The 20,164-nt window shown below is 40.9% G+C and overlaps 1 protein-coding gene across 1 annotated transcript; it reads left to right on the top strand.

The window, feature by feature from the left end:
• The first annotated feature begins 43 nt into the window (after window positions 1-43).
• On the top strand, window positions 44-16,925 carry LOC116999782 (SEC23 interacting protein). Its single transcript, XM_042779522.1, has 17 exons — window positions 44-204; window positions 3,301-3,824; window positions 5,297-5,486; window positions 5,944-6,137; window positions 7,168-7,257; window positions 8,415-8,535; window positions 8,781-8,870; window positions 9,509-9,650; window positions 10,797-11,005; window positions 12,576-12,694; window positions 13,256-13,426; window positions 13,809-13,908; window positions 14,188-14,285; window positions 14,439-14,594; window positions 15,160-15,262; window positions 16,159-16,344; window positions 16,759-16,925. The coding sequence occupies exons 1-17, from the start codon at window positions 63-65 to the stop codon at window positions 16,923-16,925; spliced, it is 2,802 nt and encodes a 933-aa protein (XP_042635456.1). The 5' UTR covers window positions 44-62.
• Window positions 16,926-20,164: the final 3,239 nt, after the last annotated feature.

Genomic DNA, 20,164 nt, shown 5'->3' with positions numbered 1-20,164 from the left:
GCCGCCGCCATCTTGGGTGAGGGCGGAAGGGGCCGGGGCGGGGACGTGGCCGGGGAGCGGCGATGGCGGCGGGGAAGCCCGGGGGAGGCACCAGCACCAACCTGCTCTTCTCCTCCTCCGCCACCGACTTCAGCTTCAACGTGCCCTTCATCCCCGTCAGCCAAACGCCGGCAGCGCCGCCCGGCCCCGCGCTGCTGCCCGCCGGTACGGAGAGAGGGAGGCAGGGAGGGAGGGCAGGCGGAGCGCAGGGGACGTGCGGGGTCCCGATGGTACCGGCACCACCGGGAAGGGGCGGTGGGGCCGGGGGAGCTCTCAGAGCCCAACCGGGGGAGCTCTCAGAGCCCAGCCGGGGCTCCAAGGGGGGCTGTGGGCCTGGAGGGGCCGGTGCGTGTGGGCTCGACCCCGCGCTGGGGCTGCCTGTCCCTGACGGTGCCTCCGGAGAGACGCTGCTCGGGATTTCATTTTCTGCTTTGCGGCTCTTAATTTCTTCTACTTCCCCCTCCTTAATGCTTCTGAGTGTGGGTTTTAGCGCTGATCAGCGCACTTCCAGCTCACCGACGTGTCAGTGCTTCCATTCAGTGTGTACTTCATGTTTTCACCTTTTTAAAATCCCTCTCTCATGTTATCTTCTGTTTTCCCGGTTTGAAAATAGCACTTTAAGCAGCCACCTTAAATATCCTTGCTAATTTAATCCTGGTTCTAATATCCTTTTCTCCTAAAGCTTTAATGCTGTTCCCAACACATGCTTGTGCAACTTAAAATCTGATGCTCAGGCAGTTTCAGATAAAGGAACGGATTTTTCTGGGAATGTGTTCAGTCAGAGATTAAAGCTCCAAACAAATGCATCTAGAAACCAGATATTTCAAGGGTGTTGTACATATTGGGATTGGACTAATGACCTTTGAAGGTCCCTTTTAACCCAAACTATTCTATGCTGAGTCTTCAAGACTTTATTTCAAAACTGTTCTGTCGTAGCTGAAATAAATATTGATGTAGCTGGAAATCAATGCAGTATTTCCCTGTAGAATTTAAATGTTTGCAGAGTATGGCTAAATTTTTTGGACAGGAAGGATAAAAACATTAAAATATTATATATACTTTGTGGTATCTAGGTAGCTGATACATTTACTAATTCAATTGTGCAATCCTCATAGTTTTTCTTTTATGCAAATATACATTAATTTTTCATTAAGAAAATAAAACAATGTTTAAATGCTGATCTGGCTGGTAGCTTTACATAAATGACTGTCCTGGCAATTTCCTGAACGGTTTGAAGCCAGCTGAGGATAAAATCTGATGGGATTTGATCAATGTGGTGAGTCTTATGCTCTTGTGTGGCTTAAAATTTGATAGATGAGAATTCATGGATTTGCAGCTGGAGTGAATTTCACTGTCAGAGGTTGTACTCCATTCTATGTCAGTCCAAGTAAGGCCCATGTCCTATTAAATGTTCTGTTTCCACAGTCAAATGTACTCACCATCTGTCCAGTCAGGTGTTGTTGGGATCTTCTTGCTGAGTAGAATATCTTGTATTTGGAATAATAATTTGAAATTGTGTAAAATGTATTAAGAGTCAATCCAGGGATTTGTTTGATGCCTGACAGCCAGCATTAGGGAGCTGTGTGCAGTCATTCTTTTGTTTATCTGTCTCCAAGAGTGAGTAGTTAGTGTTTTGAGCTCTGAGTTTTACAGTAAGATGCATTCTCTGGCTCAGGTGTGGGTGATGTAACCAATATATTTACTGTAGGATGGGAGGGGTGTTCCAGTGAGGACGTAGACTGATGGCACATGTGGTTTTCTGTGTGGGGAGGGATGTACAGGAGGTTGGCACAGTCACAGGTGAAGAAAGAGTGTTCTGTGCATGGGGAGAGCACACGTCAGAGCTGTACACTCCTTTTTTTACATTTGTGTGACCTGCTTGTTTTTACAACATAGTTTTTGCAAAACTAGAAAAAGTCAAGATGAACAGTAATGTTTTGTGTTGGAAAACTGCATGTGTGTACATGTGTACCTATAGTGGGATTTTTTGGCAACCTCATTTTGCAGGGAAAGCTGCACTTAGGCTAAATCTCCAAAACCTATTTAAAACTGGAGAATAGTAGGTGTTTTGTGAACATTTGTTTGCTAAAGGCCTTCAGAACTCTTGAGTACACTGCTGCCTGTGTATGATGGCCTGACACAGTGAGGTGAAGGGTCTGCTCTGCTGCAAGTTTGGAAAAGCTGAGAGTTGACAGTGAGCTCTGCAGTGTGCTTCTCTCTGTCCCACACTGTTTGTGAAATGTGAAAGGAAGGTGGATTTTATTGTTTAGAGCCTTTTATTTAGTATAAATGGCTACTGCTTACAGCTAGGAGATGATCCCCAGGCCTGACTTCACAGTGGTCGTTGGGTCTAAGTGGTTTCAGCATTCTCCACACTGTGGTTCACACACAGATTTTGGTTTTGTTCCTCAAAGTGAGATCAAGTGCTGTAAATAAAAGCAGGAGGGATTGATAAATGCAGGTGATGCCTCAAATTGACACTGTCTGCACAGACTAAATAAAAGATGATTAAAATAGTTCTTTTTAATCTTGGCAGCTGTGTCTTTTATGATTAATTAATTAGAACAGCAGGTTCCTTAGGGAGACTTCTCCATGGATTCCCCTGTACTCCCTTGATGCTCCCTATTACAGTTATGTTGGCTGTGGATAAAGGCATTTGTTGTTGGCTGCTCACTGCTGCAGAGACTCTTGGTGTCTCTGCCTGGGGGCTGAGCAGCAGAAATGCTCTGTGCTGTCTTCCCCACAGCCTGGGATCATGTGCCAGGCAAGAATGGATGGTTTAACCTGTAAGTTTGGCCTATTTAGAAATGTTTTTAAGCTCTATCCTAAAAACTGGAGCATAAAGTCCTATGCTTAGTAGCTGTTTTTGTGGTGAAAGGATATGAACCAAGGCTGTCCTGGCATTTGAGGGGTAAGTAAAGTTGGGAGGGATCTCAGTGCCTGCCAAATTGCACTGGGAATTTACTGCTTTAATTTACAATTACTGCCCTGGGAAGACCCTGGCTCCAGTTGTATGTTGGCTTCTTATTTAATATTTGTTGCTTTTTCTGTGTACACTGAGTGACTTTTATGGTCCATTTTAAATGTTCTTGAAGACTTGGTATCCTTTGTTTTCATTTTATGATGTGCTGAATCAAGGATGTGTAAGCTTTATGGGGGCCAACAGTTTTGGCCATAGCTGGTGGTGTTAGAGAACATTTTGACCCCATGCAGTGATTTGAAGCTCTCACGAGATCTCTGGTGATCCTTTTGTTTTTGCAGATGATTCTGCAGACGTTGGGGAAGAGGACAGCTTCTTGGGACAGACATCAGCCAGCCCCAACCCACCTCAGACTTTCAGCTACTTCTCTCAAGTTCCCAGCAGCAGTGATCCCTTTGGGAGTATTGGGCAGCCACCTTTAACAACTGTTTCAACACCTGTCGGACCACCAGCCTTCTCCAGACCTCCCACTTCACTTCCACTTGTGTCTGGCTCCCAGGATGGGCAAAATGCCTTTCCACCACATATTCCCAAATCCCAGTCTTACAGTGCACCACCCACTTCCCAGGTGGGAATGGCACCTTACCAGTCCCCTCAGCAGAGCTGTCCTCCCCCTGCCAGCACTACCCTGCCCACGGGGACCCCACAGCAGCAGGGCTACAACCCCTACAGGCACACCACCCTGAGCAGCAGGGCCAACCCCTACCTCACCCCACCCCAGCTGCAGCAGAGCCACCCCCCTGCCACAGCATCCCCTGTGCCACCCGTGCAGATGTACCAGACACCCCCAGGGCCACTGACACAGGTATGTGACTCCTTCCTACCACAGCAAAACAAGTCATTTTCATCTTTCAACTGTGTATTTTGTCTTTTGAAGATTTTTCTTCTCTGCAAAAAATCCTACAAGAAGTCTTGAACCATTTATAACAGCAAAAGCTTTACGGTAGAAGTAGCTTGGAACTGTTGTTTCAGGAGAACTTCCTGATCTTTGAAGTGGGTGTACCCTGAGGCTGTAGTTCTGTGAACCCAGAAACAAAGCCAGGTTGTGAAGCTCTGTGGCTCTTTATTGTGGGTTTCTGAGTTTGCTGAGTTTCAGCTGTGCTGCTGCATGTTTTGTGCCTCAGCTTTAAATCAGATCATTCAGCCATTTCGAAGATATGTGCTAAAAATCTTTTCAAGCTGGTTTTGTTGGTGAAACCAGAACTTTTGAAACTAAGTCACATAAAATTGTTGGCAAACTCTTTGAAACACATTGGTTGAGGATTTTGTGTGATATAAAGCAATAATCTTCATTCTTTTCTACCTACAAAAAGCCATTTTTACAGTAATGCCAATGGGTTAATAAAACCTTGTTTGCCTTGAAAACAGCAAAAACTGTTTTTCTTTTTGCCTGAGCTATTGCTATATTTCTGTTATCATAAATAAAGAATGTGAAGGTTATATAATGACAAAACATGACAAAGGCAGTAGAACCGAAACAGTCTGGAGTTTTAGATTATGTAATTTCAGGACTTCTGTTTGTTGGATTTTATATACTGTAGAATATTTTGGTGCCCTTTTTTTTCCCCTTTAAATGTATCATCAACCAAGACAGTTGCTACTGTTGACATCAGTTGGTTTTAGTTGTACTGACTGGCATTTTTGTGTAATTTGTAAGACATGAGCTTTATGGAGTTGCTACTGTTGACATCACTTGCTTTTAGTTGTACTGACTGGCATTTTTCTGTAATTTGTGTGACATGAGCTTTATGGAGGCTGTAGACCCTTTCAAAATCAATAATTCTCTTGTGCCACTGATGCTACATCTAAGTTTGAAATCTGCCTGTTCTGGTCACTTTTCAGGACGTGAGCTATTGCTGAAGTGGCCTCTTGTTAAAATTGGGAGTCTTTATGCAAAAGCATAATTATGTGTACATTAACAATGAGAAGAAGGTGTTTTTATTTTCATGTCAAATTTTGTGGTTGTAAAAAACAAGTTCGTCTCAAGTTTTGAAAATTTAAGAGCATATTTGAAGTCTCACTGATTTTAGGTAATCATGATGCTAAACCATGGTGGTTTTTAACAGTGTTTGTGGTAACAAACTTCACATTCTCAGTTTGAGAAGGTGTAAGTTCTCAAACACGTGATAAAGTGGACAATATTTTTAGAATGAAAAGTAATGTTCTTGGGGATGAAAACATATTAGAAATAAAGGTTCAGAGTATTCCCTGTAGCCAAATACAGAAGAGTCTGTAAAAATCCTGTGAGACTGAGGTGCTGAGCCCATCTCTTTTCAGTTTCCACAGTCCCAGCTCCAGCCTGCCAGGCCTGCAGGGCCCCTGGTCCCAGCCCCTCCTGTGCTGCTGCAGAACCAATACGAGCCAGTTCAGCCCCACTGGTTCTACTGTAAGGAGGTGGAGGACAAGCAAATATGGATGCCATTCAGCATTCTGGATTCTGCTAAACTAGAGGAGGTCTATAATTCTGGTAAGTCCTGTCTTGTCCAGAGGTGAGCAGAAGGACTAAAGGAAAATACTGGGGTAATGCCACTCGTGTGTGTGGCAGTAAGATGTAAGGTTTTGAAGATGTATTTTGTGCCACTTAATTTACTTCACTGACATCATCACTGCTTGATGCTGTTGAGATATATCATCCCAAATAGGTGTCAGATTTTCATACAGAACTCCTTGCTATTTGTGTCTTGGGTTGCCTTTTTGTTAAATTGGCAGTTCTGGAGTAAGTATTCATATTTGGGAGTATTGCCAAGATTTTGTTGTATACAGAGCATATAGAAAGCATCACAGTGTTACAAAGCTTCTCTGCCATGGTGTGACTGTCACTCCTGATGACCTGATGGCCTGATGCTGTTCCCAGGAGTGGCTGGGGCTGGGCTGGGGAAGCAGAGCTGTGTCAGTGTGGTAACCAGCGTGGCTGTGTGTCCCAGTCCAGCCTGACCCCGAGAGCGTGGTGCTGAGCACGGACGGCGGGCGCTACGACGTGTTCCTGTACGAGCGCCTGAGGAAAGCCGTGTACTGGGACGAGGAGCCCTCGGAGGTGAGGCGCTGCCTGTGGTTCTACAAGGGCGACAAGGACAGCCGCTTCGTCCCCTACACTGAGGACTTCAGTGACAAACTGGAGGTCAGTAAGTCACAGACACCCTGTGTCCTAGTTTGGAGGACAGGTGTCTGCTAAGAAAGGCAGGAGCCTCTCTTTAGAGTGGAGAATGTAAACCCCCTCCCTCTAAATTATTAATTTTGAAATCAAGGGGCACTCAGCAAAGATACGGGAATTAAGAATAACAGTTCTTTACTAGGGAAATTAAAATAGAAGTACAGTACTACAAAGCACAAACCCAAACAATGACAAACTTGGAATACAACCTGACATCCCATCAGTCAAGGTGTTGGTAGCAGTCCCATTAAATGATGGCTGCAGTCCTCTTGCAGTGACAGATGTGGTTCAGTTGGAGCAGTGCTCCTGTACAAGGTGCAGTTTTCCTCTGAAGGTCCAGTGGTGATGTGGAGAAATCCGGTTTTCCTCTGGAGTCCAGATGAAAAAAGGGCTACCTTAGTGTCCCAAAATCTGAGTTTTTATCTTTGTAAGAAATGCTGGGCCCTTCCCCCTGGCTGAAGCATCTCCCAATGGGATAAAGTTATCAGTCACACAGTGGGACTCAGTGGGTCATTAGCAGAAAATGACTGGCTGGAGAAAGGATGGGTTGTGAAAAGATAAAGAACAATGCCCTGCCTGGTTTCAATGGATGCCCATTAGCAGAGCATCTCCCATGGAGATCAGGATCAATGCCCCACCTGGTCTTGTCAGATGGTGATAAAATAGATACTTTTGATCACATCCTGTATTATAACCCAAGACACCTTGTTAGCTCATTGTATTAATCACCTTAGAAGCAGTTCTTTCTGTTTCATGAAGATGATTTTCAGAGTGCACTTTCTGGAATGTAAGCAAATCCTGGAAGAAGTGTCTAGAAAGCCGCATTGCTCCTACTTCAGTCCTGCACTGCTGCAACCTCAAATCTGCTTGTGTAGCTCTACATGTGACATTTTTATATTAAAAAAATTATGTACATTTTAACTGTAGCATGACATGAGGCCACAAAATACTGAGAAGGTTACCACGCTGATTTTGTGTTACTTGTTTACTGTTTCAGGCAGAATATAAAAGGGCTGTAACTACAAATCAGTGGCATCGGCGACTTGAATTTCCAAATGGGGAGACAATTGTTATGCATAATCCCAAGGTAATAGATTTTGGCAATTGTGTCTCACAATTCATTAAGAGGGAGTGAGCAAATGGATGGAAGCATAAATTGAATGTGGTCTTAGTCTTGCATGAAACATATAGTTGGTTGTTCTGGATGTGTGTTCATGAAAGATGAACACTGAACTTGTGCTTGCTTCAATGTGCTGTCATGTGGTTGAAAGACAATGCTTTCTGAAACCTAAAGAGAATAAGAGTTTGCATAGTAAATATTTTGGTTATTCATAACTGGCAGCATAGGGTAAGCAATTTGAATTAGTTTAACCTCAGTCTGTACCAAATGAAAGATAATTAAAACAAAGAGCTTTCATGTGGAGAAGAGCATTAATCTAGCTATAAGGTAAATAGTTTCTGTAAGGCCTGAGAAGGTTTCTCCTTATTTTCAGGCCATAAGAAACTAGAGCAAGTTACTCTAAGTACTCTGTGTACAGTCTCATGTGATTAAAACATGGACTTCAGCCTTATAGATCAATGCTGTTAACTGTTCACTTATCACACATGCAGTAATTAATACGCAGAACTATCCAAGGGCCAGAAAGGATCAGGTTGCTCCTACTTGAAGTGTTTAATAATCCTGGTTAGGGAATTCTGTCCAGTAAAATCCTAGAGAAGGATCATTTAAACTACTTGCTGTCATAAATACTAGTTCAGACTGTAAGTCCTATAAACAACTGAACTACTGAATTCCTCACTTTTTAGGGTTTTTGGACTACTTCAGATATTGTTGTCCTTCCCTGTAAAGCACTGCCCTCTTTTTTTCCCCATTTTCTCTTTGTGATAGAGTTATTGTAAATCAGGTAGCATTCAATTTCCTCACATTAGCAGTAATCTGCTGAGGAAGAGTGGATACTGGAGTCTAGGAAGGGAGAGCTTGAATAATGCTTGGCTGAGGAGTTAAAATGGTTCAGAATCACTGAGCAGGCCCAGCTTCTTCACCTAGTGGTTACTTTGAGTCATCTGTTTGCCTTTCACACTAATGAGGATTTTGTGGAAGAAAGCATTTGATTTTCAGATGGAAGGTAAAACAATCAAAAGATATGTTAGATATGTTCAACCATGCAGTGCTTTCAGACTAGCAGTATGATTCATGAGGGATTTCTGTGGTTGGAAATACAAATACAACTGTATTTGTTGCAGGTCATAGTTCAGTTCCAGCCTTCTGCCACACCAGATGAATGGGGCACCACTCAAGATGGGCAGGCAAGGCCAAGGGTAGTGAAACGTGGAATTGATGATGACCATGATGAGGTTCCTGATGGTAGGTGATGAGTTCCTGGTGCACTTGGGTCTGCACTGGGAGTAAAATTAAAGTTATTCCTTCATCTCAGCTGGTTTTGGGGAGTTTTACTCAAAGGAGTCCTGTGGGCTCTGTAATGTCCTGAACCATGGTATGTAATAGGCTTTATAAAACAAGTGTATATATTGCACTTGCTAGACTCTGAACTTCACTCCTGCAGTACATGTTGGTACTCTGAAACTTTTCTTTTTTTTTCCTTTCTGCAGGAGAAATGTCCCAAATTGACCATTTAGTATTTATGGTTCATGGCATAGGTCCTGTATGTGACTTGAGGTTTAGAAGCATTGTTGAATGTGGTAAGTTTGGGTTTGTATAATGAGCAGTTGTATTCTTGCTGTTTAAATGTGGCTCTCTCTAGCTCACATTCAGATAAGCACAACTTTATGATTTTTTTTTAAAGAAAAGTCTCTAATGTTGAGAAGTTATTTTCCAAATGATGATTTTCCAAAGGCAGAATGTGTGTTCTTTCTTGAAGCTTTAGCTGTTATCACTAGTACTCAATATCACACTTGCAAGGTGATTTGGGTTTTGGGATGTGTGGTGAGGGGCTTTTTGGCTGATTGGTTTTTTTTGCTTTTTCTCCTTGTGGTGTGAGTGGATGTGTTTGCTTTGTGTGGTTTTATGTGTGGTGTGGTTTTGTGTTTGCTTTTTTTTTTATATACACTCTGGTATAACTGAGTAAATTAAGAAAGCCCTGTTTGGTTATGGAGTGAACAGGCAGCCATTGTGAGATAAATAGAAGCTTGCTAGAAAATCTACTCTAACAAAAATTTATACTTTCTTATTGTTAAAATAGTAATAAAGATATTTTTGCAGTTTTCGGTTTCTATCATTTGTATTCTGACCATCTGTGAAATTAAGGGGAAGAAGGGACTATTTATGTGTTATTTGAGTACTGCAGCTATCAGATTATCATTATTGTTTTTCTTCACAGTTGATGATTTTAGGACTGTTTCTCTGAAGTTGTTGCAGACTCACTTCAAGAAGTGTTTGGAGGAAGGCAAAGTGAGCAGGGTGGAATTCCTTCCAGTTCATTGGCACAGTTCTCTGCATGGAGATGCAACAGGTGTAGACAGGTGAGGGTGTTGTTTAATGTTGAAAACATCTTAAAAGTTGCTTTTTAACAGGTTATGGGAAGTGGAGAAAAAGATGAGTTCATATGCTCAGCAGGCTAGATGAGTAAATATACAACTGGATTAGAGAATTGCAATTTTTTAAAAAATAACATTTTGATGAGGAATATTCAGAAAGCTGGAAAGGCTTGAGGAATATTTCTTTTATTTGTTTTCATGTACACAATTTCTAGTACTGGATTTGCATGAATGGCCAGTGCATGATACTTGATGATGAGTGAGTAGGAATTATGATCACAAGTATGAGGTGGTGAGCCTGGAGATGTTCTGTCCATGAGGTGTGGACAATTTAAAGTGGAGAGTTTCTATTCTTTGCTTTCCTGCAGTCTGATTGAGTTTGACCCTGGGAGTTATTTCTGAGGAACGCATTGAGCCCTCTGTCCAGTCCTAGAGGAGTGCCTGAATTATGATTAGGCACTTGAGCTAAGTATCTATATTTAGGTAGGAGTCTCAAAATCTGTTTTAAAATCCCTTCTTTGCTGTGACTCACATTTCAAGCTGTTTCTCTTGCTCAAAGCTGGGGAAGTAAAAATTGTATGGATGGCAACTTGTGCCACTTGAAGTGATGCTGATGTTCTCCAGACTGTTCTGGCTCAGTGAAATCACACTGCTTCCCTCCAGCCTTGGTGTTCTATTTCAGCACTGCAGGAAGAGGGATCCTTACTCTGTTAATCAAACCAGGCAGTCTCAAGTCTATAGCAATTCCAGTGCAGTTGTCTTGACTCCAGGCAGGCAGATGGTGATGCCAGGCTTGTATTACCATACTGTGATTCTAATTTTATATGAGTTCCTTTTTCTCTTTCACTTCAATCTGCTCACCAGACTTCCCTGGTACTTTATGAGAGCAGTGTTGGAATAGAGAAGAGGTTATTTCAGGCATCCTTTCAGTCTGTAGAGAAGAAAAAAGGAGCTGTATGTTTCTCAAATACTACTATCAGCAGGTAGCATTAATGTGTGAATATGCAACGAGGCCAGAAGGCTGTGTGGATTTTTAAAATCTCTTCAGAGACCCTTTCTGTAGCATTTACATTGCATTAATTCAAAAGCTGACAAAGTCCTTTCATGCTTTTAACGATTCTGTGTTACCAGGAACATAAAGAAAATCACTTTGCCGAGCATCGGTCGCCTGAGGCACTTCACCAACGAAACGCTGCTCGACATCCTGTTCTACAACAGCCCCACCTACTGCCAGACCATCGTGGATAAAGTGGGCATGGAGATGAACCGCCTGTACGCGCTCTTCATGAGCCGCAACCCCGACTTCAAAGGGGGAGTCTCTGTGGCTGGCCACAGCTTAGGTGATTGAGGAGTGCTGCTTTTGTCCCAAATCGGTTCCTCCTTAAAGGAAAATGATCCCTTTGTTATGTATAAAACTCAGATTAGCTGTTGGGACATGGCTGGTTTTGAGAAAACAGCTGACAAGCTCCTCTCAACAGCTGAGTTTATCAGGCTTTGAGAGAAATTTAGGACTTCCCTTCATGAGAATTTAGTGTCTAATCTGTGTTTAAAAGTTGACAGGTTATCTGGTGCTTGTTGTGTGGGTGGTGTCTGTGTCTGAGAACCTCCACCTAGTAAAAGTACAGTAATTTCATGATTATAAACCGCACTGACTATAAGCTGCATCTCCAGGTGTTGGCAACTTTTCATTCTTTGTCCATGTATAAGCTACACCTGATTATAAGCGGCACGTTACAACACAGAGTGTGATAAAAGGTATCTGTTCTATCACCATCTCTTGAGAGTGGGGCAGTGATCCTGATCTCAACAGGAGATATTCTGCTAATGGGCCATCCATTGAAACCAGGCAGGGCATTGTTCTTTATCTTTTCACAACCCATCCTTCCTCCAGCCAGTCATTTTCTGCTCATGGCCATTGAGTCCCACTGTGGGACTGATAAAATTACTGCATCCCATTGGGAGTTGCTCCAGCCAGGGGGAAGAGCCCAACATTTCTTACCAAGATAAAAACAGAGGTTTTGGGACACTAAGGGAACCCCTTTCTCCACTGGACTCCAGAGGAAAACCGGATTTCTCCACATCACCACTGGACCTCTGGAGGAAAACTGCACCTTGTACAGGAGCACTGCTCCAGCTGAGCCACATCTGTCACTGCAGGAGGATGCAGCCACCATGGAATGGGACTGCTGCCAACACCCTGCCTGACGGGTGTCAGGTTGTACTCTGACTTTGTCAGAGTTTGGAGTTTGTTTCTTTGTAGTACTGTATTTCTATTTTAATTTCCCTAGTGAAGAACTGTTATTCCTAATTCCCATATCTTTGCCTGAAAGCCCCTTGATTTCAAAATTATAATAATTTGGAGGGAGGGGGTTTACATTCTCCATTTCAAAGAGAAGTTCCTGCCTTTCTCAGCAGACACCTGTCCTCCAAACTAAAACAGCAACTTTTCATTCTTTGTCCGTATATAAGCCGCACCTGATTATAAGCCGCACTTTGGGTTTGGACCAAAATTTTGGTCAAAATGGTGCAGCTTATAATCGTGAAATTACTGTACAATCTTTTTTTTTTTTTTGGAAGATCGAATGTATTAGTGCAGCATATTGACCATAGTGGTTTGGACTGGAACTTTTCCTCTAGTTCATCAAGCAGTCTCAAGTGTTTAAGGAACAATAATTTAGTCATGGCAATACATAAAGCATGAACAGGAAGGAAAAGGGGTTGCTTTTAGCTGAGTGATTATGTTCAAGTTAATATATGGGTGTTTTAATTCAGCCATCTCTTTTGATCAAACTATATCATGATATTATTATTGCATATAAATCTTGCTCAGGATTTAGGGACAGGAAAACCTGGTATTTTTCCCAAATCAACTCTAATTCCAAATCTAATCTAAGCAAATCTAATTTACAGGTTCCTTAATTCTGTTTGACATATTGTCTAACCAGAAGGACTTGGCTTCATCAGTAAATTCTGGACCATTTTCTGGTGTTAATGGGAGTGTGAAGGACGTGGCTGTTCATGATAAGCAGGTAATTTGCATGCTGGTATTTCCAACCCATGAGATCTGATGTTTTCAGTCATGTTTTTCTTAATTTTTCAGAATTTATTATCTGAATCAAGTTCATGGGTTTTGATAGTACATTTAGACATGTTAGTGGCTAGGTGCTGTTTTGTAAATATCGTAATTTCTCTGGACAAATTAATTAGATCTCTCTTAAGTTCCAAGTAGGCCAGTAATGAGATGATGAACATCAGCTTTGACCCTTGTGAACATGTCTAACATTATCTAAGTGATGGGGGAGATGTATAAAAGGGGAAGAATCTGTGTTTACCCTAAAAGTGGTGACCAGTTGTTTGAGGAATAAAAGGAAGCATTTTTGAGTGTTGTGTCATAGTAATTGTTAAATATTTGATTTGCGGGTCTGTTTTAGTTGAAAATCTATATCCTGCTTCACTAAAAATGGATATATATTTACTGAGGTGGCTTGATAATGTTTTTAGGATAAAGTAGTTAAACTTGGTTTTGCTTGTTGCTTACTGGTTTTGCACTGTTAGAGGATGTGATTGTGTTTCTGTGCTGTTTTGTTGAGATGGCTGAAGATACCAGTTCCTTGGGCTCCTCCATTGCTACTTCTGCTGATGACCTCTGTGAGCCTGAAGCAGAGGAAGAGGTTCCTACTCTGCAGAAGACTCTGGAAATGCTCAGTTTGTCAGAGTACATGAGCACCTTTGAAAAGGAGCGGATTGACATGGAGTCCCTGGTACAAAAATGTTCACTTGGCTTGTAGGGGTTGCTCAGGGTATGGAGGTTTATGTTTGGGTTTTCTTGTTGTTGTTTTGTTTTTCCTTTCAGTTCTGTGGCAACAAGAGCAGTTACATAGATAAGATAATCAGTGCATGACTTGAAGACTTGAATGTTCTGCAGCTCTTTTTTGTTTCTTGGTGTGGTGCATCCTGCCAATTATGTTAAGGCACTTTGTGTCATGCCTTTTTAATTTTTTGGATTTTTTGTAGCTTTATAAATCGACTTAACAAATTCAGAACTCCTTGCCAGTAAGGAATTATTAATTTTACTAAAAAATTTAGAAGTACTTTTTCTACTAGAAAAATGTGTTTTGATGTGTTTGGTGTTTGTTGCTTTAGCTCATGTGTACAGTTGATGACCTGAAGGAGATGGGAATCCCTCTTGGACCAAGAAAGAAAATAGCTAATTTTGTAAAAGACAGAGCAGCCAAGCAGGTAAGTACACTTCAGGATTGAAATAAAAAGTTATTCAGCAAATGAAACAGACTTCCTTGCTGTGGAGTAGCTTCTGTTCTTGAACACTCTTGTTAACATCCTGAATATATTAAAGGAATTTTGACAATGAAATTAACTTTTTTTCCTCCCTAACTTTAAAACTTTTTTGAAAAGGAACAGAAGAAAGCAGCAGCAGAAAAGAAAGCTGTGCTGGCTGCCACACTCCAGACTCAAGAAGACACCCAGAAACCAAAAGAGGCAGTTTCTTCTGTCTCACCTTCAGAGTCTGGGCAGATGCACTCAAAGAGGAAGCTCCCAGTTGGTGCATCCGTGTCCTCTATGAACATTGACTATGAGTACTTTGAAGTTGGAACTGGCCAGGTGAGACTACATAGATCTAAATGATTTGAGCAATTTAAAGGATTTGATCAATCCTTTCTTTTCACTATATTCTCTTTAATGTTGATGACCTTTCGCTACTTCCTTTGAAGCTGCCAGTTCTGAGAGATGATGTGTCTGATTTCTGTCTGGTAGGTTTCTGTGGTTTACAGTGCCCTGGACTTTGAACCAGATATTTTCTTTGCTCTTGGTTCCCCTATTGGTGTGTTCCTTACTGTGAGGGGTGTGGAGAAGATTGATGAGAACTACAGGCTCCCTACCTGCAAGGGGTTCTTCAATATCTATCACCCAGTGAGTAGCAGTGCTTTTGAGATTTGATTTTAGTTGATGTAGATGACAAAAAGGCAGAATACCAAGTTTTACCTTCTGAGCATTACACCTCTTGTTCCCCTATGTACATTTTCCAAAACAATTCTAGGCATGGGTTTGTTTTGATAATATTTGCCTTTTTTCCTAAGAAGGAATTTTAAATATTTTTTTTGGGGGGGTGGGGGGGGGTGTTTGGGGTTTTTTCATTAATTTGAGGCCACTCTTTTAGATTTTTGTAGAATATTTTTATTTTTACATGCAGTGTTTGTTCTTCTCTGTCTCATTTTGTTTAACAATTCAGCACTGGTAGAGATTGAGTGCAAGGAAATCTTGCTGTTGTCTCATTAGAATCTCCTCCTGTAGGAGAAGGTCCAGAGTAGTTCTTGAACCTGCTTAATATGTCATGAACTGAATTTCTGTAAATTCAAATAGTGCAGAATTCAAAAACGGTTGTCTATAAAGAATAAGTAGGGATTTTTTTCACTGCAATGTGATGATTAGGATAATTTTAAAGATAACTAAATGTCAATGTGTTGTCTCTTAACAGCTTGATCCGGTAGCTTACAGGTTAGAACCAATGATCATTGAAGACATGGATTTAAAACCAGTTCTCATTCCACATCATAAAGGCAGAAAAAGACTTCATCTGGGTAAAAAGAAAACCTATTTCATATGAATCCTATTCATTATTTATTCATTTGATGCATTAGAGTGTTGTAAGATTTTTAAGAGACTAATGAATATCCCTGGATCTCTGACTCCATACTTTTCCTAAACATCAGAGGAGATTCCAGCCTCATAAGTTGGGCATTCACAATTTCATTCAAAAGTATCAATCATATTTCCTCCAGATGTAACCTTCTCATCGCCAAAGTTCTGTTAAAAATTGCTGCACCTTGCTTGATCACTTCTAAGAAGATGTGGAACAAAACCTAAATTTATTGATGACCACCATGATGTGTTTAATCAGAGTCTGTTCAGTGTTGGGAACCCTGAGGGAAAAGGAGGTTCTGTAGCCATTGGAGGGCAGGGACTGATTTTGTTGCTCATGGCTGCACATCAGACAGAGGTGCTCTACTTAAATTTTGCACATCTAATAAGGAAAGTCAGTTTTGCTGTTGTGCAAGTTCACAGAGCCCTCCTGAAAGCTTCTCTTCAAGCACTTAGAGGGATTCTGCAGCATGTGCCCTTTGGAATTGTCCATTAGAGTGAGTTTGCTTTGCTGGACTACCCAAGATACTTGTTTCAGGTTACAGCTCTCCAAAAGTGTGTCTAGTAAAGGAGAAAAATACGGTCTGTTGCTCCTTACTACGTTTGATGTAGGTGGATTCATTGACCCATTCAGTAAGAAGTCAATTGTGTATTAATTACATTTCACCTAATCTTCTAAAATTGAATAGAGAAGCAAGAAACACAACTTTTGACATTAGCAAGGCTGTTTCCCCTGGTAATTGGGATGTTTATTGAACAGAACTTGATCATTCTGGTTTTAGTTGGTAATTTAAATCCTTCTGAATTAATGTTTGTTTTTTTTTTTCTTTCTCAGAGCTGAAGGACTCTCTGTCTCGTATGGGATCTGATCTGAAGCAGGGCTTTATTAGCTCTTTGAAGAGTGCATGGCAGACCCTTAATGAATTTGCACGTGCTCATACATCTTCAACCCAGCTGCAAGCAGAACTGGAGAAAGTAGCTAACCAAATTAAAGAGGAGGAAGAAAAGCAGGTGGTGGAAGGTATGTGGACACATTATTGCATTATTGCTTTCCTGTAACTTACTTAAAAAAGTTGACACAAGTATTCCAGTGTTTGTTATTGATTTCCCTGACTCTGTTAAGGAGGTCTCTGCTAAATGCCAGATTCCCACCAAAGCTGTTCTGTCACTCTTCTCAGCTGGGTGTGGGAGAGAAATTACAATGAAATCTTCCTGGGTTGTTCAGGGAGAGATCACTCAGCAGTTCCTTCTTAAGAAAACTGTTCAAACTGTTGAGAAAGAAGTAAGTTCAGTAACCTTTCTGAACCATGCTGAGTTGTTATTGTCTCGTCACAAACTTGGAAATTACAGCAGGAAAAATGGGTAATATTTCTTAATTATAGTCAAACAGGCTGTGCTTGAAAATAGTTTAAATCTGAAACTCTGTGATTTTTAGCTGAGAAGATCACTGAAAGTCCAGACCCTCCAAAAGATGAAGATGTTTCAGTGAAGGTTGGGATGCTGAATGGAGGGCGTCGCATTGATTATGTTCTACAAGAGAAGCCAATAGAGAGCTTCAATGAGTACCTGTTTGCTTTGCAGAGCCACCTGTGCTACTGGTAAGGGCAATATCTGTGGTTCCAGTACTGCTAAAGGTACACAGAGTATGTGATTGTCCAGGAGTGTCAGGCTCAGGGTGTTGTGCTTGGATGTCACTAGTTGATAATCCTATTTCAAAGTAAAGTGTTGTGCTAGCACACAGTGAACAAATCTGCAATAAAGACATTGCACACTGTTCTCTCAACCTTTTGACACCTCAAACACACATTTTTAGCTACTGTCCTTTTCAAAACAAGGAGAGCTCTGGAAGCATTTTCACAACTGTAGTTTTTCAAATAAAACTATTCACTAAGGATTTTTATTAGACTACAGTAAGTGCTAAAACTTCATTGCTTCTTCTGGCAGAGCAAAGGATGTGTAAACTATATTTAACACCACACCTTGGTGTGTAACAGCCAACCTTGGGTGTCAGCTGTGAGCTGTGCAAAGTGGTGTTGGTGAGGGAAGAGTGCCTGGCCTCTCATTTTGAGTTCAGGTGCTGGACAAAGAGTGCTGTACGTTCTTTGTGAAGGTTTTGATTTTCAGTAGGTAATTTTCAGCAGATATTTTGTTCCAGAGGTTCCAGCCCAGCTCTGAAGGCATTAGCTGAAGGGTCCCATTAGAGCCATCATCACTTCCCCGTGGGAGCTCAGCCCCTGCTGAGGAGGGGTCATGGGGATGCTGTGAGCTCTGTCAGCGTCACCCGCTGGTGGCAGTGCTGTTCCACACTCAGGGCTGCAGGAATGGCAGTTCTTTCCACAGGGTGGCAGCCCATCACTGCCAGGACTTTAAAAACTTGCTACCTGTAGCTGTTTTTGTCCTTCGAGTAAGGAAGATAAGCACAGTGATTAATGACCCAAATAGGAGAGCATTTTTCCCCTGAGGAATAGTGGGAAAAGCTTTAAATGAAATGCTCTGAGTGTTGGAGAGATTAGAGCTTCTGTGTTGAACCTTTTGCTTGCTTGTTTGCAGCTCATTTAATGCAGAGACCATCAAGAAATGTTCTGCTGAATTGTGGAAAATACATATACTCCCTTAGCTTGCATGTTTAATTCTGTATTGGTGTTCTGCAAATGATGTTCCTCGCATTTGGAAGATCACAGTTCTAGCTAAATCTCCTTTACTGGCTCCCTATATAATTTATTTTAAAAAACACAGGAAACTGGACACATCTAACAGCTCCTGCAGCTCTGGAACTTTGTTACTGTTTAACATCATTATTTTTGATGTTGGTATTGTTTGTGTGTTTAAATAGCATTTTATAGATGAAGAAGAAAATGTAGTCTGTTAATGTTAACTTTAAGTTCAGCTACCCCAAAGCTTTGATTTTTGAAAAGAGGAGGAAAAACATGCCCTTTAAACATGGCACTTGAATGAAATTAATCTTTAAATTATTTGAGAGCTATCTAACATTTTAGTGGTAAGGAAGGGAGGAAGACTGTGAGCACTTAACATAGTCTGTTTACAGTTATGGGCCTGCCAGTTAGAGAAGAATTAGAATATTGCTGCTAATTAATTGGCTAATTAATGGAGTGGGACAAAATGAGTAGAAGGAAGTGTGGAATGTATTCAGGACAAAAAGTGATACATTATTTGAGGAGATTAAGGTAAAGAAGTAACATCAAAGAACTGAATGGAGGAGGAGATTTGGAGTTGCAGCATAGGAAGTTAGGGAGGACAGGAGGAAGTGCACTAGAACAAAGGTAAATGCATAGGCTAGGGTTGATAGCAGAACTAATTCAGAACTTGTTTAGAATTATAGCTTGAAGGAGGTTGGTAGAGGTAAGGCCATGTTCATAAAAAATAAATACTAGACCAAGAGGTTTTGCAAACTTTTTAGAGAGCTGAAATAGGATGGAATGTGATTTAGGAGAATTAGAAGATGGACCATACTGAATTTTTAAATTTCTTTTTCTTCTCTTTTGTTTAATTTGTTTCATTCTTCATAGGGGATCTGAAGACACTGCCTTGCTGTTTCTCAAAGAGATATACAGGACCATGAATATCAATCCTGAGCAGCCACAGCATTGATGTATAAAAAGATGAATTTGTAAGTTTGCTGTCACATAACTTCTGTGCTCATATCAAATTCAGCTGCAGCTTAGATGTCTTTACTTTGCCTTTCTCCTCTGAAGTTTAAATTATGAAGCAAACAGCCATAAAATGCCATTTTGATTGCAAAAACAATTTCTAAACTTGAATGCAGGGAAAGCCTTTGAGTTCTTAATTTCATTGCCAGAAGATACCTGATGTTAGTGCTTTTGGTAGTGGATAATAATTGCCACTATAAATACAACAAAGTATGATCTCTTTATTATTCTTCTTCTTCTCTCTAAGTTCTTGTGTTCACTGAATGTTCAAGAATAGGAAAATTTGGTGAAATTGGATATGATGAAACTTTATTTGCAGTGCAGTTGATTAAAGAACTCCAACAGTGTTTCACTGCTCTAATGCCCATTCTGGATTGGTTGACCAATGGTGCACATTTCACAGCAAAAAGCTGTTTGTCTCCTAAGGTGTTAAACATTGCTGTAGATAAATTAATGAAACCCTTACATAGGTCAGTATTTTATTATCTTTGTGTAGATTAAGAATTTCAGTAGAGCAAGTGAAATAACACAGCATACAAATTTGCTTTGAAAAGAAATTAAATACACATTATAATTTAGTATCTTAGATCTGAAATATTCTTGCAGGTATTTTTATTTTAAGATGCATGTTTCCAAACTGAGGATTTGTAGTGTACCAATTTGCATCACTGGATGTTACAGAAAAGAAAATACTTTTTTTTGAGAGGGAAGGAAGAAATAATATGCACCTTGCCTTTTTGAAATCATACAAGATAGTTTCTGATGTATTTCTCCATTTTCAGAAGAGCTGATAATGTCAAGGTACATAAATACCCAGCATGAAGAGAAATGCTTGACATTTCACAGGAGGATTTTAGGTATCTTTCATTGCTACCATACAGTTTGAGTACTCTTTTGTAACAAATGCTTCTGATGGTCAGTTGATAGCAGCTTTTTTAAAATAAAATGTCAAGGCTGATCAAATGCATTTCTTTAAAGCATGGAGAAGTAAAAGGAAAAAGGCACCAGCAGGCTGCACAGCTCTGACAGTGCTGGATCAGTCATCACAATGGCTTATGCAGAGTCTCAAGTCACAGTTGCAGAATTTTTTCTCTGCTTATTTCTTTATGATGGCTCTGGTTGAAATCATAGGAATCTCATTGCAAAGGAAATGCCTTTAAGCCTCATTGCAGG

The sequence above is a fragment of the Catharus ustulatus genome, chromosome 8 (genome assembly GCF_009819885.2).
Source record: "Catharus ustulatus isolate bCatUst1 chromosome 8, bCatUst1.pri.v2, whole genome shotgun sequence".
Classification (NCBI taxonomy): Eukaryota; Metazoa; Chordata; class Aves; order Passeriformes; family Turdidae; genus Catharus; species Catharus ustulatus.
Note: the sequence above shows the minus strand (reverse complement) of the source record. Positions and strands in the feature narration are given on the sequence as shown.

What these genes read in the sequence shown, in the direction of transcription:
- LOC116999782 (XM_042779522.1), top strand. Translation starts at nt 63, where the DNA reads ATGGCGGCGGGGAAGCCCGGGGGAGGCACCAGCACCAACCTGCTCTTC. An exon ending in ACTTCAGTGACAAACTGGAG is followed by an intron (nt 6,138 to 7,167) that starts GTCAGTAAGTCA and finishes TTACTGTTTCAG; the next exon opens with GCAGAATATAAAAGGGCTGT. An exon ending in CCATGATGAGGTTCCTGATG is followed by an intron (nt 8,536 to 8,780) that starts GTAGGTGATGAG and finishes TCCTTTCTGCAG; the next exon opens with GAGAAATGTCCCAAATTGAC.